The sequence below is a fragment of the Cololabis saira genome, chromosome 14 (genome assembly GCF_033807715.1).
Source record: "Cololabis saira isolate AMF1-May2022 chromosome 14, fColSai1.1, whole genome shotgun sequence".
Taxonomy (NCBI): domain Eukaryota; kingdom Metazoa; phylum Chordata; class Actinopteri; order Beloniformes; family Belonidae; genus Cololabis; species Cololabis saira.
The window spans coordinates 21,449,634-21,467,512 of NC_084600.1; the positions used below are offsets into that span (position 1 = coordinate 21,449,634).

General features: G+C 41.0%; 1 protein-coding gene across 2 annotated transcripts in view; it reads right to left on the reverse strand.

The window, feature by feature from the left end:
* LOC133459820 (peripheral-type benzodiazepine receptor-associated protein 1-like) overlaps nt 1–17,879 on the reverse strand; it is a 76,432-nt gene that overhangs the window by 25,711 nt on the left and 32,842 nt on the right. The window contains exons 6-16 of one of the 2 annotated variants that reach the window (XM_061740122.1): nt 16,930–17,106; nt 16,216–16,398; nt 9,432–9,599; nt 4,633–4,716; nt 4,439–4,528; nt 4,217–4,339; nt 4,030–4,134; nt 3,792–3,842; nt 2,736–2,756; nt 1,337–1,517; nt 321–467 (exon numbers count right to left, since the gene is read on the reverse strand). In XM_061740122.1, the coding sequence (XP_061596106.1) occupies nt 321–467; nt 1,337–1,517; nt 2,736–2,756; nt 3,792–3,842; nt 4,030–4,134; nt 4,217–4,339; nt 4,439–4,528; nt 4,633–4,716; nt 9,432–9,599; nt 16,216–16,398; nt 16,930–17,106 (1,330 nt within the window). Of the gene's footprint in view, nt 1–320; nt 468–1,336; nt 1,518–2,735; nt 2,757–3,121; nt 3,155–3,791; nt 3,843–4,029; nt 4,135–4,216; nt 4,340–4,438; nt 4,529–4,632; nt 4,717–9,431; nt 9,600–16,215; nt 16,399–16,929; nt 17,107–17,879 lie in introns of both variants that reach the window. The other variant, XM_061740123.1, reaches the window with a different exon arrangement.

A 17,879-nucleotide genomic window follows, 5' to 3' on the forward strand; every position in this document is an offset into this window, starting at 1 on the left:
CAGGAGGTGCGAGGTTGAACATGGATGATTAAAACAGTGGAGGGGGGGAAGAAGAATCCCGTCTCCATCTGTCTCATGCCGGAGGTCACACCAACTTGTGTCACACCCGTACTGTTAAGGGGCTTATCTGGTTCCACACTCCACAGACACTTAACACGTCATCCCATGGGCACTGCCCCTCGCGTGATCATGGGAATCACAGTCATGCTCCATCTCGGTGTGGGACTGTAACGATGGCGGTACGGGTGGGATGACGGGTCAGAACATGCCGTGCTTTAGTGACGGTGTTCAACGGGCGTTATGAGTAACGGAGAGCGTACCGAATGAATCGTTACCCTCAGGGCAGGGGAGGGTGTCACCTCCCTCGAGACTCCAGAATGCTATTTCACCCAGAGACACCATGTCCCATGTGCCACCAGTGCAGTCTAAAACACACGAAGAGTGTCGGAGGAAGAGGTTGGGTACAGCTGTAGGATAGACAGAGCTGAAAGATCTGGACTGTTGTTACATCTAACACAGTTGTAGCTACGATTCATTGAAAATGCAGAAACTGTTACTAAAAACACAGAAACGCAAAAAGATTATGTGGAGTTCATATTATTGATATGCAAAAAAGACTCTTCCTACGCTTTAAAAGATAACTGCAGAGTCAATAAATAAAATTCTGAACTAAAATTTGAAATTATGTATAAAATTAAAAAGTGGATTTGAGTGTTTTTAACAGGATTCAATCCTGAAGTGGGCTTTTTGTGCCAGGGATCAACTCCAAGAACATTAGGCTGGTCTTTTTCAAATCCATGCACTGCAGCCGCAAATATAACAGAGTATCTAGTATGTACTGCTTCAGTACATACTACAGCAGTCGTCACCATAAGTGATGCTGCTGCTGCAGAAACAGAAGCTGGCCACATGACTGCAGCAACCATCGTCCACAGTAAGAAAGACTCGTCAGTTAAATGCTGGATTTTTCTGGAAGTAGCACCATCTGGGTATTTATTGCATACTGCTTTGGCAAAATCAGATTGAATGAATAATATTGTTTACGGTATCAAACAGTCAAAGTTTACAGAATATGAAAACTAAATGCGGTCTGTCACGATTAACAGTGCAGATTATCTTTAATAAGGCACCTTTAAAAGAAAAAAAGAGAGAAAATGTTGCCAGGTAAGCTGTTAAATGATAGTTGGCACCATTTGTATTTGAAAAATGTATACTTCTATTTCAGCGAATACGCTACTATCATGCAGGTCAATTCAAATAGCACACAGAAAAGAAAGAGATACATTTAAAATCCTCGATCCATACTTTCTTGCAGTAAAAGAGCTCAGCAGCTCACCTCGCTCGGTGGTCAGGCCCACGCCGTTGGTCAGAACGGAGAGGCTGGGGTTGTTGAGGAGGCTGGAGCTGGACAGGTCCACCTTCGAGGCCTGTAGGCGAAACTTCTCCAACTCTTGGGAAAGCAAGCCGAACTGTTCGCTCTGGCTGCGGCATTTCTCCTCCAGCTCACGCACCTTTGACTACACGCGAGGGGCAGCGAACATGGAAAACATTCAGAAAACATTAGGAAAAACCTTAATGCAGAACAGATGTTGGGAGAAGTCCGGCTTTCAATAGCGTGAGATCGGATCTCATCAATTTGTGATGAAAGGGAAATGTCAGTGGTGGTTCTATGATGTGGTGATTTAATTTACATTTCTTTTGTACACACTAAAGATCAAAACTCAACCTTTACTTGAGTTAAATCAAATGCAAATGCGTATGAGTTTTAAATCAGCTTTAAATGAGCCGTGAAGGATCTGACAGGGGAAAAGTCAAAATCAACCTGTCAAAAATATTTGGTGTTGGAAAATGTTTTCTGTTTTTAACACATTTAAGCTTACTCTTTCTCTTAAAAAGCAACAAAAATACTGTTTTGGTGGATGGAAAAATTAAAAAGACAACACAGCAAGCACACACTGATGCACGATGAAATAAAGTATGACAGGGTAAGGTCGGGTCATTTGTTATAAACTGCAAACACGAGGGACAATTAGAGGTGGCTGGAAAGAAAAGGAGAGGTGAATAAGAGGCGGGAGGACAGTTTTCTGCTTTGATAGGAAACTATCTGTCAGATAACTTTCACAGCTTCTGAGAAGCTCCGAGCTACTTTTGTCTTTAGCAAAGCCACCGCGCCATAACGGCACGGTTATTTGCCAGAACTTTGCAGAGGTTTGTCGCAGATCTGCTCAGTTTCTATGTGTGACTGATTTCACTTCCGGCTGTGGTGGGAGTTTCCTGGCAGGCTGGTCTGACAAAAGCCTCGGCTTGAAACTGTCTGAGCAACATTTCCTGTCAAGCTGCCACCTATGTGAAGCCGAGCGTACGCTCGGTCGTTATCAAAAACATTAACTGAATTCAATCAGAAACCTCAAATGAAAAATATTGAAAGCAGCCATCTGACTCTGTGCTGACTTGCAAACATGAAACAAGATCAGGAAACATGCTAAATGTGGCGGGGGGTTAAATACACCACATATGTGCTACCTGCCTCAGGTGAATGGCCTGATTAACACACACTGTGGTAACCTGAAACGATGTATTATTAATACTGAAGGACTCGTACTCCTACACAAATCTGTGTATGACTGAGAGGGATTCAATCAAAGCAGCTGGGGTTTGGCGCGTCTATCTACATGAACGAGGGCGGGTTTGGTGGCTGGAAGTCAAGTCATTTGGCCTTAAAGCTCAACAAGTACCTGCATGCAGTCCAGTGTACTCTGGTTAGCAAAAAAAAGACAGCAAAAAGGACAAAGATTTACAAACATACACACATGCTCGGGAAATGAAGACAAATGATAGTAATAAAGTAGAAACGTTAACAGTCTGAAGACAGAATCAGTAGAACGTCTCTTGGCCCTCGGCGGGCAACAGCAGCCTTTTAAATCGACACAAACAGTCCTGCAAATATTTCCAAAGCATGTTGTAAACAGGCCGAGGAAGGCTGTGTGTTGGCCTGGCAGGGAAGCTCAGCTCTCAGGAGGGGAAGAGACCTTCTCCTGTGATGCTTCGTGTTTAAAAAGGCAGATGGAAAGCAAGAAGAAAAGCCAAGAGACATTTCAAAACAGGAGCAACTATACTCTACCAGCTCCCTCCGCAACACAAGCTGAACCAATTCCTAAAATAGGATACACACTCCTTTAAGCAACACACTCTCATCAAAGAAGACACCATGTAAAATGAGAGAAAACAGTCATGAAGTGTGGATGATGACAGTTTTGTAGTTTTTTTCAGACACTGAACTGCCATGATTATTATCATTAAAAACTTTTTTTTTTGGATAATCATTCAGATTCAGGAGCCAGTCAGGCAGATGGTGATTCCACCTGCCACGGGCTGTCTGGATTCATTTTGAATTCAAAGGGTGCTGTAGTCGCACTGAGACCAAGCATGAACGTCACAGAGCAGTAGACAAGCCATCTGTTCATGCGTCCCCAGACATAACAGGGCTTCAAAAACACTCTTTTTCTCCAACAGCTTCTCTGCCAGGTGTTGAGGTAAGAATAGAAAGCCTCTTGGGCCAGTAAAGAAATTAAATCTGTGTAACATAATGTATTTTTTTAATAATAAAACGTATTATGTCCATACGTTTTGATAGGTGTTAGGGAGATCTACCATATATTCACCATCCCACAGTAGTAAAGCAGTGGTTACATTCTTGTGAGCCCCTCACAATAAAATGCTTCATGCAATGAAAAACATTTATTTGCTTTACTGCTTTGTGGAGGAGTCACCGGGGTTTTTACAAAACTCACCTCCAGCATCTGAACCACTCCTTCATGTTCCCTCTTGGCGAATAACTGAGCCTAATGATTAAAGAGACATTAAAAAGTCACTTTATTGTTGATTGTCTGCCGACACAAACGCCCAAAGGTTGCCTCCTGCTGGACGAAGCACTACACTTGCTCGTATGACATTGAAAGCAACTTAATGAGATCATACTTTTAGAGAGGAAAATGCTTCCAACCACGAGCACTGGTGGATGTTTCTTACCCGCTGTAACCGCTTGATTTCATCCTGTTTGAACTTAAGGATAGCCAGTGCCTGCTCATGCTCCAATTCCAGCTGCTGCCTTCGCTCGGCGACCTCTCGCATATGCTGAAGCAGAAAGAAAACAGAATATCAGAAAAAAGTGATTTAAACAGAACATAAAAAGATAAATATTTGCTTCCTGCTGTACCTGTAGGACCTGCTCTAGGTTCTCCAGTTTGGCACGGAGTCTCTGGTTCTCCTCGAGAACTGAATTGCGTTGAGCGGTCACTTCAGAGAGATCTTCCCTCAGCTCCTCATTGTCAGCCCGAGTCTGAGAAAACAGTGGTGGGTTAACCAGACTGAATCCATCTGGTTTAAATCTGCTGGATCTCTCTGAGAACGAGCCCAGGACGAAGCAGGAGACACTGACCTGGTCGAGCAGCTGAGCCTTCCTCCTGAGGAGATCTGCCTCCTCCTTTAGTTGCTCATTTTTGCCTCGCTCATCCTCAAGCTGGCTCTCCTGTTAAATAAACACAAGCCAGTCTTTAGATTCCCCATCAACAGAAGCGGGTTGTCAAAGAGCACAAGATAAGGAAATAGTGGAGCAGGCTGATGATGGCTTACTAAATCCAGACATCTCTTCTGTCGCTTCTTTACTTCATGCTCGAGATTTTCACATTCTTTTCTCTTCTTGCTCAGCTCACGTTCCTGGACGGACAGTGATGACAAAGATTATTTTGGAAGTCTAGTTTTTTTTTTTTTTTAGACAGAACTCTCAAATCATGCATACTTTGCAAAAAAAAAAAAGAAAACACGCTGACTTTAGCCCCCATATTTGACCTCAGTCACAACAGCTCTGCGGTATTACAAAGCTTAGCATCCTCTAATTATTCTAAATGCAGCTTACATGCAGGAGCAGCATAGGAAAAATCAGCTTATTTCAGCATGACCACAGGACCTGAATAAAGCATTACCACACTGGCTGTGTGGAGGAAAGCTGCAGATTGGCTAATTGCAGACCACCAGCAGCCGACTGGAAGAGATACTGCACTCTCACCAGTGATGACACAGCAAGACAATAAAGATAATTAAACTGCAATCTGTGGTCTGATTTGGTGGATTGTGTACCAGTCGCAGCTTTGAATGGCACAATAACGAGCATGGAAATGAGGACATCCTCTTGCGTAGTCACATGATGACTGAGAAGCTACCAAACATTGTCAAAAAAACATTTCAGATACCATTTCTACCTAAACCGCTCAGTCACTGTGATCCCATTTTTTTCTTCCTATTTTCAATTCATCAGTGTGTTGATGACATGACATGAGGTTGTAAAGTTTTCCAGATGCTTCCATCCTTGTAAAAGACACATCGGTGTACATAAATCCCCGCAGCTGAAGGTGAATGTCAGAGTAAAAACTAAAGTGTGTCTGGGCCCAGATCTGGGGAGGGACAAACAGCACCCTCATGTTTCAGGTACAATGGTCTGACAAAATGAAGAGTCTAATACAGGGGTGTCAAATGTGCGGCCCGTGGGCCGCATGCGGCCCGAGAGAGATTTCCATGCGGCCCACAAGAAGTTTCCAACGCAAAAAAACGAAATGTTAATTTATTAAAAAGGAAGGCATAAATAATTGCCATGAATCGCAGCATATCCGATAATATATTTCTTCTACAAATCCATCGTTATTCCACAAATAGAGCAGTTTTTGAAATTTTTTTAGTTTTCTAGAATGCATTTGGCGATTTTTATTTCTTTGTAGACGGTCGTTTATTTTTATTAACTGACGACTATTATATATTTTCGCAGGAAAAATATCACTGCTAAAAAAGATGATAGAAGATATTTATTCAGAGAATTTCAGTTTTGAATACGAGGATAGTGACAAAGTAAAACAGTTAAAAAAAAGTGCTGACTTTTTCGGCACATTGGCGTAAATATCCGCGCCAATTTTTACAAATAAATACACTTAATTGTACTGGAAAAATCTTTAAATCACAAAGAAACACTCTCGGATGTAATAAGAAAGATTTTGCTTTTAATTAAATTTCCTATAAAAACGCGAAATATAAAAAAACATACTTGTTTCTGTTTATCTTTGTAAAATGATATTAAAAGTATCTTACATAATTTGAAAAAAAACGAGAAATTTCAAGAAAAGATCCTGAAGAAATATATTTTACATAATTAGAGTGTAAACAAAGTGCATATTTCCTTTAAAATTAACTAAACTGATATTGGATTAGATAACAATAGTAAAAAAAAAAAGAACTAGAAAAAAAAATTTTCCGCACCGTTTTTTGTTATTTCAAGCGTGCGGCCCACGAGAAAAAAATTGGTCAAATCCGGCCCGCCAAGTAAAATGAGTTTGACACCCCTGGTCTAATATGTGGCATTGATCTTTGAAAAACAAGACACTGAGGACTAAAGACACCAAAGACTGACCCCCCCCCCCCCCTCCCAAATAGGATAATTTCTTCATTATGCTGAAGAAACAACCCCAGTGATCCATCTCACTGACAGAGCCATCAGCATTTTATCAATGCTGAAAGGGTCCAACAGTGCAAACATTTGCAAAGTTTCAACAGGCAACCTCTGGCTTGATGCATGATGACTTCAAGATGGACTAAGAGTTCAGTCACGATAGAGAATCAAAAATACAAAAGACCCCACCTCCCAAAAAAAAACACACAATTGCTGCAAGAGTTTAGCGTTAACTCAGCTACTGCGCTTCAGCCTGCATATAACACATTTATAATTGATCTAGAAATCTGTTTTGGATCTCACCTTCCTCAGACATGCTTTATGATATTTATTAAATGTCCTTCCAACACATCGAATAACGATCATGTTTCTTTGTTAAACATGGCCTTTAAAAGGCGCACACAGCTTCAAATACAGTTAACTTCCTGATGAAATCCATCGCTTCCCTGAGTCAGACTACTTGTTAGAAATGTAATTATATTAACGATATTAAACTGGAATATATATAAATAAATAAATAAATAAATAAATAAATAAACGGACTGGCCTGAGCATTACTCACTATGTAAAGTGTCTTCAGGTTACATTTTGTCATGAATTATTGCTAAATAAATCCAGTAAATTCAATTTAAATGTGTGCAAATGTTCTTAAGGGACATGAATCAGTCACTAATAATGTGTGGGTAGTTTAAAAAATGTACACTGTATGCAGCTTATCGTGGCTTTAACTTCTAATCACAGCTCTCTATACTTGGAGTTTTTTTTTATTTATTTTTTTATTTGTTGATGCAATTTTCAATTTTCATCCTGACAAAGAAATTCAGCAATGAACTTGGAGAATATGGTGGATTGAAGGCAGGAAAGATAGGTGTAGAATCAGGGAGGCGGATGTGCTACTTTTCTGAATCCGAGGGACAAGATCATCCCAGCATTACATAACAAATCTGATGGGAGTTTACCCCGCAGTGGTAGTCAGTTCACTTACTGTACTGATGGTCAAGCTTTAGCTCCACATCAAATGCAAAGTGGATTGCAAAGCTAGATCCCTGCTGTTTGGCACAATACGCGCAGTATTTTATTCCTGCTGAGTGTATATAGATGCCTCGTCACCTTTGGCAAACCTCTGAATTATCACCCTCTGATACAAACAAGAAATTGCTCTAATTTACATACATTTTATAATGTTGAACATGTTAGAGACGAGGAGCTTGGCTAAATATTTGAGGGGATCATCACTTTCTTTAAAAAGAGCATTTTGACCAAATGCACAGGCAGGGAAAAATATTATTATTATTTATTATTATTATTGCATTTTCACTGCAGTCTAAGATGTTTTCTATTTGTTATTTAAAATGAAAGAAGCTGTGGTCAAACATACAGTTAATAAGGACGTTCTTGAGTTAGCAGTAAATATTCACCTGTAAATATTAGACATCGGTCCAGGGTTTGGGTGTTTTTCTAGGTTGTTTTGCTGAGATTCACTTTTTTTCCCACTGATTTTTACAGATTTTAATTCAGCATTCGAGTTTTTACATTAAAATAATGAAAGTTTGTTATTCGTCTATTTATTATTTCAGTTCTACTATGACTGCAGTGTTTCCTTGCTTTGTTATTTTTGTTATTGTCAGTCATTTATTTACCCTTTATCTATTTTTACTTTTCAATCTCCAGTATTTCTTCACTGAATAAATTCAATTTTATTTAAAAAGGGACAGTGTACAGTTATAACATAAATGTTGCCATCTGATGCACTGTACCAGATTATAGCTTTAAGCTAATTTACATCTGCAGTCCCTTAGCAGGTCACAATAAGAAAATACAGTAACAAGTAATACAATAACAAGAGAAATACACGGATATTTAAAACACAATTTAAAACAACATGGCTGCACACATCTGCGTGCAATCCCCCCACCCTGACACGCCCCCCACCCACCCATCCCTTATCCCACATACACACACCCAGAAGAGAGCCCAAATTAATGGTTACATAGCTGAGCAACTTTTAACAGATTTTTCAAGTTGGCTTTAAAGACTCTGAGAGAGCTACTGCTCCTTACAGTATCAGGTAAGATACATTTCCCCTCATTTCTTTTTGTTTCCAATTGAACGTTAAGGTGTTAGGGTCCAGGTGTGTGTGATGCAAGATATTGGTAGTGGGGGGGTAGGAGGTTTTTGTTACATACATGTATTTTTGATCCAATAAGGTTGTATGAAAAGTCTTATACAAATAGTTTGATTTAGTGATCGGCATTTAAACCGAAGAGGATTGAGACAGAAAGGCTGAAATAAAATGCTGTGAATACTTGACTTATTGGAATTGTTTAGTGCCGTGAGCTCAGCCCTGAGGGCTTAGGAAGTCTACATCCCTTCACCCCATGACCCCACCAGGGCTGCTTTTGGAAACACAAATTTGCTAGGGTAGATCTGCCAAACAGAGTCCTGGTCTCGTTGCGGTTCTAATTAAACTTCTCGAATGAGTTCTTCTGTCCTTATGAAAGCTGCATTTGATAATATGATTTAACTACCGATAAAAACATATATATAAATAAACAATAAACGTTTCTCTAAATGACAGGATCCTGCAGATAATCGCAGTAGCCTAGTCTTGATTCAGTCTCAGAGACCTGTAATGGTTGCTGTCTGTGTCTCTGCCTGTTCTCGTGTCTGTTTGTTTGTTTTCTCTATTACAGATTTTAAAGGCTTGTGTGCCCGTTGTGCGTTTCCCTGTGTTTTTCTCATTTCAGACTAGCAGCGGATGCCATCCCTCATCCCCCACCCCCCCCTAAAAAAACAAAAAAACAAACAAAAAAATTCTCGAATGAATTATTCTGTCCTTATGAAAGCTGCACTTGATAATATGATTTTAACTCCTGATAAAAACATGAATATAAACAATAAACGTGTCTGTAAATGACAGGATCCTGCATGCTCTCACCAGAAACTGTATGCGCTGCTCTTGTGTGGGTTCCTCCTGGTGGGAGGAGGTCGGGCTAAGGCCCGGCGGGGGAGTCACTCGCAGCCACGACTCCTCCTCCTCTGAAGGAGTCTTCTCACACCTGGATGGAGCTTCATCTAATGCCACACACGGGGTCTCTCCTACAACCTAACGGGGGCAGGAGGAAACATTCAGCCAGTTTAAGTTTACACAAGTAATATTGGAAGGTTCAAATTAAAAAAGGCATTTCCAAAACCTGTTCTGATCCTGCAAGAGCGCAGATGTATAAATGTGATACAGTATTCGTCAACACTGAACCCCACTATCGGAGAGAGGGATTAAGAGCGAGTGTCCTCTGAGTAGCCCAACTACAATCAAAGAATAATCCAGGGGGAATCCCTTTAGCCTCCGACAGGACTGGGACACACTGGCAGGGAGACGGCTCTCTTACTAGGGTGGGCTTTGTGACTTGGATGTGTCGCAGGTCATTTATATCAGCCAATAATTGGTACACATTCATCTTCATGAACTCAATGATTCTGCAACCTGACATGACATGGGGGACAGGCTGATATTACTTAAGGGTTAAGAATCGGGAATCACTATCTAATTTTAGAGCAAACCTACTAATACTCCTGGTAAAACTGTGCTAGTGCAGCCAAGGCCATGACCCAATAACAGGATCAAAGGTGCTTTGCCACGTGCAGGAGGGCGGATCTATCATTTACACCCTTTTGTTTTACACAGGCATGCGTTTTCCAGGCATCAGGCACGGTTTCTTCAGCTTAATGACGTTTTTTTCTCTGGGCGATTGTCACAAAATAGCAAAATAGTAATTTCAAAGTACCAACACTGCAAAAGGCAATATAAAAAGTATATGAATTCATAGGAACCGACGAATTGCGTCGTCTTTTCACGCGTTAAACAGGCTTAGGAAGGTTTGTGGGGCTGAAAACACACTGAGTGTCCAGCACTGATAGAGTGACTTCTCTGAAGTTAAGCAAGGCTGTCTCCGGTTTATCTTTTGGATACAAGACCAGATGGTATTAGAGGTGGTGACGAAAAGCTAGCAGGAGGCACTACAGTAATTCCATTGGCTCCTGGTCAAGAACATTGCGTTGGAATGAGAGCTTTTAACGGGTGCGCTGCAGATTTTTGTGCTGGAGAGTCCTTTTAGAGATCATTGCAGATCCCGACACAACACAGGTCCAGGCATGCCAGGTGATCCCTGCGACCTGGCAAAACTCCCATCTTTGTATTTGCTCATAGTTAAACCAGTCAATCCTAAAGTGATTCTTAATTAGCTTGTAGCACTTCACACGTACACACGGAGTGGGCTGGCGTCCTGCGAGTGTGTGGATCTTGCTGCTACCGGCGGCTGTGACTGAGGTGGGAGGCACATCAGCAGCACGTTTTGTCGTCTCCTTTGTAATAAGCACACCTGAGCTAGTCAATAAATATGCTACTTGGCAACATAAATAATTCTGCTTGCTTTGCTTTTCTTTCACAAGATGATATTTCCATGCAACACACTTGATAAATATTTCATCATCAGCACCTCGTACACTTCTTTCATGCAGCTCAAATGCCTTCAAAAAAGCAACTGCTCACTGAAGAGAATATAAAAGCTCAAAAGGATGAGTTCAAAGCAGTTATAATCAGGATTCAGGCAACATGTGATATAATTCTGACATGAGGCAGGAATATTACATAATGCCTCATTTATACAATGTTTTGAGGAAAAGAGACGCCGACTGCGAGCAGTGGGCCAAAGCTTAACCTATAACTAATCATTTTAAAGGTTTATGTGCCAACATATTATCCTTAAATACTTAGACCTAAAAGGGAATACTTATAGATTTGGTTTGGATGTGGTTAGAATTACATTTTTCTTTAAATGTCCAGTTTTAGTTTTCAATTTCACACTTCTCATGAATTTAGAAGCGAAATCAAGTTCTGAAATTTCTTTCTGCTTTGTGTTATTGGTCCACTATTCCGAATATTTGGTATTAAATTGGCTAAAACAATCAGTCAGTCAGGACCAGGAGCTGTTCGGGTGCACAAGGCCATCTTGAACTCATTTCAGAAGACTTGGATTTGAGTCTTACTTGGGATGTAAGGTTTCAATTATTAAAAATATCTTAAACAAACCAAGTTCATCTTTGATGAACCTGATTGAAGAAATGAGGCTGAATTGGGAAGTGAGCAGCACATCTCAACATCGTGCTCATAAGTGTACATATATTTGCATGAACATCGCCGCTCTTTTAGGAGGAAAAATCTTGAAAAAAAGTAAAGATTTTGTAGTCGGGGAGTTTTAATGTTTGGATGCAGAAATCAGATAATGGATGCAGAAATCCGACCGATATCAAATGTTTAAAATGTGTACACCTTAGCCGGGCTGTAGTCGAACCGAACTGAAGCTCTTGAGATCGAGCTTTTAGTTCCAGATAATGCTCCTAATTCGAGTTATTCCAGCATGTATACACCTCCCACACTTAGCCGAGCTAGCGTCTGCCCCGGGACTCCCCCTTCCTGAAGTGACGACACCACGAAAGCCACAATATCAACACAGTAGGAGAAGAATAAGACGAACAGCAAAGAACTAACCGGAAGAACGCCAACGCAAAAGTGTGTGTGGCGCCACCTAGCATCGTGGAGTCCAACGCACCTCACTCGATAATCGATCGTCTTCTCGCGCAGGTATACTTGGATTTCTCGGAAACTCCAGTTTAATCCTTAACTAGATTGTTGCCAATAGCTTGATTTAGATGTGCATGAAACCTCACTGAGTGTTTTGTTGACTGTTGGATGGGTTTGCTTTCTAGGGCATATTTAATACATCCATAAGTGGTTCCAATCAATATCCATTAATCCAGCACCACAGATGCTGTTCACTGTATTGATACAGTGCATCTATCGTGTTAGCTTTGTGGTATATTTGAATTATGAGTCGATAGTGTTTAATATCAAGCCTTGTAACTTCTGAGCAAGTAAATAGTCCCATCTAAAGATGGTTAGAAACAGCTTCACGTAACTCAAACTTAACAAAAACCCATCTGACATTGCAAGTGATTGAAAGTGATGTTTCCATCCCGTTTTACACACATGTAAGAGTTTTCACCGGACTGTTTTAATTTATGACAAATGAATAACAACACCCCTGAATAAGAGTGAGCAGCATAAAAACACAGTTTGCTCTGCTGTGGTCCACGTGAGTGATCACAGGAGGAGGAAAAAAAAAAACAAAAAAAAACTTGTGACAGAAGAGATCTCGGTGTAAATGTGATATTTACAGGTTCCACTGTTTCAGTCTTAGCTGGTCAAAGTAGAGTGTCGTACATCCAGCATCCTATCAAACATCATCAGCATCGTTAGCTGATCATGTCGACACTATTCCTCGTGTAAATGAAGACTCTAGGGACAAAATCCAAGAGGCTTATGGTAATTCAACGTGTGAGAACATAATCAGTCAATAAATGGTAATGTTCTGCAGTTTCTAATATATACTGCACTTTCATGATTACCTGCAGGTTTGAGCATTACTGACTTTGCCTAAAACACAGAATTCAACAAGACCTTTGGTATTTTAGTTATTTGGACCTTGGTATTTGAAAGTATTTTTGTTTGGTTATCACACGGAAATCTTCTGGGCATTAAATACTTTTTTTATCTTATCTTGCACTCTATATTAATCTATTTTTTTTTCTTTACTTATCTTGCACTTTATACAAGGATCAGCACCTGCGATGAGGCACCTGTAATTTCATTGTTATGAAATATGAACAATGACAATAAAGAATCTTGAAAAAGCTCAATTCAGCATCTTTTTAAGATGCTAACAATCACCAGCTCGTATTTAAAAAGCTTCAAAGAATCCCTGAATCTCAGATTGTGAGGCACTTTTACGTTTCCATGACCTGCCTGGGAGTGAGGGATGGGGTCAGAAAATAACAGAGGAAAGTGAAGTTAATGTCCAATCAGTAAATAATCAGCCATGCTTATGGTCTGTTTCCATGTTGAGAGTGCAGCAGGCGACACCACCAGTGTCTGGGGTCTGGACTAACTTCTCCCTACATGCTGAGGTCCCATTTTCACACTGACGTGGTCCGTGTCTACTCAAGGATCTAGTACACCACGGCCCATGCGTACTAAAGCAGGGTCAGATCCCATTCAGCAGGCCCTGAATGCCATAAGCACATTGGTGTAATCCCTGCAGACTACTGAAACGGGTAACTGGATCACTTCTTTTAAAAGCACCTTAATGGATTGGCCTGGCCGTTGATTTTCTTTTTAATGCGGTGCATATCGATGTCCACCAATCAAACGCTCTATTGTCACTAATTTGGTCCATCTAAATTCTACATCTGGATGCTGTAAAATATGACAGTTACAAAACCGGGTTTTTGACTGGCTGCCCTTGACTAGGCCTCATGCTGCCCTGTCTTTCTGATTTATAAGAAAGTAGCAGTCCGTCATACACAAGCGTGGGATTTACACAGGATTTACAGAAATGAATATTAAAAGACAGCAGCTATTAGACTGAGGACAATCCCTTTACCTGCACGCTGCAACACTAAGATGCTTTTGCATGTAACCCACAAATAATCCTAAAGAAAAAGATGATGATTTTAATATCAAACACAAATGCAACTGCCACTGCCTTGAGCGTGTCCTCCGACACTCCTGATTCGTCATGACACTGACTCGTTCTCCAGTTTTGAGTCTTGCACCGTATCAGTTTCACACCAGACGGACACGGATGAGGTTAACCATGGAGAACATGACGGACAGCTGACAACTACACACAAGAACAACAAAACTTGCAGGGTGACCTACCCCGTCTGTGTGGTCTGTGGCAACGTCAAGGTTTTCCTTGGCCTGCTAGTTATCCAGAGCAGGGCGAGATAGAAAAGTCTTTAGTGCTGCTGTAGTCTTACCTACCATCCAAAACCCTCTCACCGCTGCTACAGCAACAGAGAGCGGATTACTGGACTGTACCATTCTGTTGTTAGAGGGGATTAGAGTTCACACAACATGGCCCCTTTCTGGGTGTGCGTGTGCCACTCGGGTGTGCGCGTGTGAGTCCCACAGATGAGAGATTACCATGATCGGCATTCTCATTTGAGCTTCATGGGGAGAAAATTTACCTCACTTCATGGTCTGAGGGGAGAAATGTATAAAAAAAACCATCCCCATCGATAAGACGTATGTCTTTAACGTTATGTAAACTGATATTATTACACAGAAGCTGCACCTTTAAAATCCATCTCTCAAAAGGAAACCAGGAAATTACATTTCCCCTGATTGCAGAGGTCCACTGCTTTGAATCCATCATATTTTACAATTACAAACAGGAGCAACAGCGCATTATGCAACCCGTTTCATAGATGATGAATGTATGTTTTATATTTGAAACATGCATCAGAGAGAGAGAGAGACACGCGGTGTATGAAATCACTGACCGCAGAGAAGATCAGCATTAACTGCAGAGAGGATCAGAGTGTATGACTTTGGTAGCTTTGATCAGCCCCAAGTTAAACACAGGGAATCGCTTCATTATGGCTTCTGGCAGATTAGAACTGAATCCAACGGCGAGGTATTATATAAAGCAAACGGGCGCCAATGCCAATATAAACATACAGTAGGTTTCACAACAAACTAGCAGCAAACGTACATTACGTCCCTAATGTATGTGTAGGGACATGAGTTGGTTTGCCTGATTAAGGTTGAATTTGCAGGCTGTGTGACACACAGAGTGTGTATACAAAATATTTATTGGAAATTTGCTTCTTTTTTTTTCTTTTTTTTTTTAACAGTCACTGATCTTACTGTCAAATTTATTTTCTGAGATGCAAGTGCAGAAATCCAGAAACTCATCATTTTTCCAAGGCAGAGAGGAGTGCATCTGCTTTAACACTGTGCTCATGATACATGGTGCTCATTACGTACCTTTTGGGACACGTAGGCAGTAGTTTTCCTGACCTAACGGAGCTACCGTTTCTCTGGAGTATCTCATCCAGGTGAAGAGACGGAGCTTTACTGACACTTTGGTAACACCAAACGTCATTTTTAGAGAGGGCTGTGAAGCCTGAAGTTTCTGTTTTGGCAGATCCGGATAGACGGTAGAAAGTCGTGTGATAGCTGATGAGACTTCACTCAGTGCAGCCACATTAGCTCAAGCGTCAGTATTAGTCTGCCAGGACACCGGCATACGAGGTGAAGAGATCAACCTGATGCAGCTCAACAGAGACAAGTGCTGTAATGACTTTTCAAGTTCAGCTATTTATTTAATCAAACGCTGCCGTATTAAAACGTCGGTTCTTGTTTCGTTAAACTCATAGTTCTGTGCTAGAAATCATCAGCTGGTGTCAGCGACTCACACCGACTCAGATCTCTACTGGTTCTCTTCACACCACTAATTAATCAGTTCAACGTGTTTTTACCGTAAATATATGATGTTTGTGTGCATTTAAGTTTAAGTTCTCTGCTGCTAAAACTCCAGCATAGATCCATATCTTTATTGTTAAATTTGGCCGAGTTCAGCTGGCGTCCCTCATGTTACATCACTGCTAAGCTGGATTTTAACATGTACAAGACTCCAACACTAAACCCCTGCAGATACGTTTGCAGAGAAAATCTAGACATTTTGTTTTTCCCCAAAACCTATGTCTTACTACATGATCCAACAGAAGGAGCAGGTTGCATATTTACAGCTCATGTGGCTTCATTAAAGGTGATCAAGAGAAACATTTCTGTTCTTCAAGGACAAGAATGGCTTTACCTTCTCTTGGCCTTTTTCTTTGGCATTTTCCCTGCACTCCTCTGTACCAGCGTGGTCAGGGCTTTGGTTGTGCTGCTGTCTGGATGAAGTGACTGACAGCTGCCTCTGGAGCCGTAGCACCTCCTTCTGAGACTCCCTGAGCAGGTTCTCAAACTTCACTGTGCCAGACTCAACGGGAGAGCCCTGCACGGCAAACACATGGAAGCAACGTCAGCAATTCACCACTGCATTTCTATTTCAGTGTCATTTATTCAAACTTGGACCTATACCTCCAAAATAAAAACTTTAAAGTCATGTGATTTGGTATTTTTGTTTGAAATATCCAATATGAGATCCATCAGCCACGTTCTCACTACGTCCATGTACACGACTCCTATTAAACCACTTTATTACTGAATCCAACAGATGTTCACATTCAGGAAAATCAGCTGTTGAGTGACTTGAAAGCAGGCACGGAGAAGGGTGGCCTATTCCTGCACTGTCATCTTTCTAGACATCAGCAGTGACGCAGCCGTTGTAATACGGGCTAAGTAGGAGGTGGGATGAGCAGTACCCACGCTGTCCAGCAGAGAGCGAGCTTGTTGCATTATGACTGTGGCAGGAAGTTGAAGGGGTTTAGATGGAGCACGGGGTTAAAAACTTAGAATTGGCCTTTTCCAAGTCAATCTAAGCTGAGTGAACTCACTTTAACTTATTGTTTTATTTATTTAATACCTTAGTGGTGCCAAGCCGTGCCTCCAGGTCCCTGCACTCCCGCTGCAGAGCAGCAATCTCCTTGTCCTTCGACAGCAGCACATCAGCATGCTGGGCGAGATCACGCGCTCGCTGGCGGGCAAAGGCTCTTTTGTACTGGTCCAAGGAACCGGGTCTCATCAGCGATGGGGAATTCACCTTGAAAGAAACAGATTTACCACCAGAAAGGGCTTCAGAAGTCTTCAATAAATCATAACTCTTATATCAAAGGAATCTGCAGGCATTAACAGTTCACAGATTATTATATAAGGCTTCCATTCCAGAGGATGATCTTAAAGTTTTCCATGTGTGATACTTGAGGAAAGTCTCTTTGATGTCTGCAAGACTTTACCGTTACTTTAAGCATCTTAAAGCAGAGCTGCTCCTCACTGATACCATCAGAATGAGGACAGTGGTTTTAATCAAATGCAGGCTGTTTATTGATGTAGCTATGCTGAGACTGTAGCAACTACATCTAGATGTTTTGGCAAATATTCAGGTATTCAAGAGGGCATATTCTGTTGTTTTTTTCTGTTTGACGTGAGGTGTTACAACAACTGCCTGATCTAAAACCCATTTGACCCACTTTTCATTTCCATTTATTGCTTACATCTTATAACATATTTGCTTAAAGAATCTAGCAGCTACTTTTGCTCTCTAATGAAACAGCTTAGAAAAACAACATCCCCATATCCTGCTTTTAAAAAAAGAAAAAAAAACAATTTAGCCGTTTCTCTTAAAATACCCCTGCTATAATATTTCTGCTGAACAAAAGGCATATTAAATGCTCTATTCTTAGGGTTAGGATCCTGCCATCTGACAAACTCAGGCCATAACTGATTATCTGAGTAAGTAAGTTTCTATTCAGAAGTAGGAACAGTCAAAGTACCATCTGTACTGACTGCATGACCGCGATCCAAAGTTTGGATCTG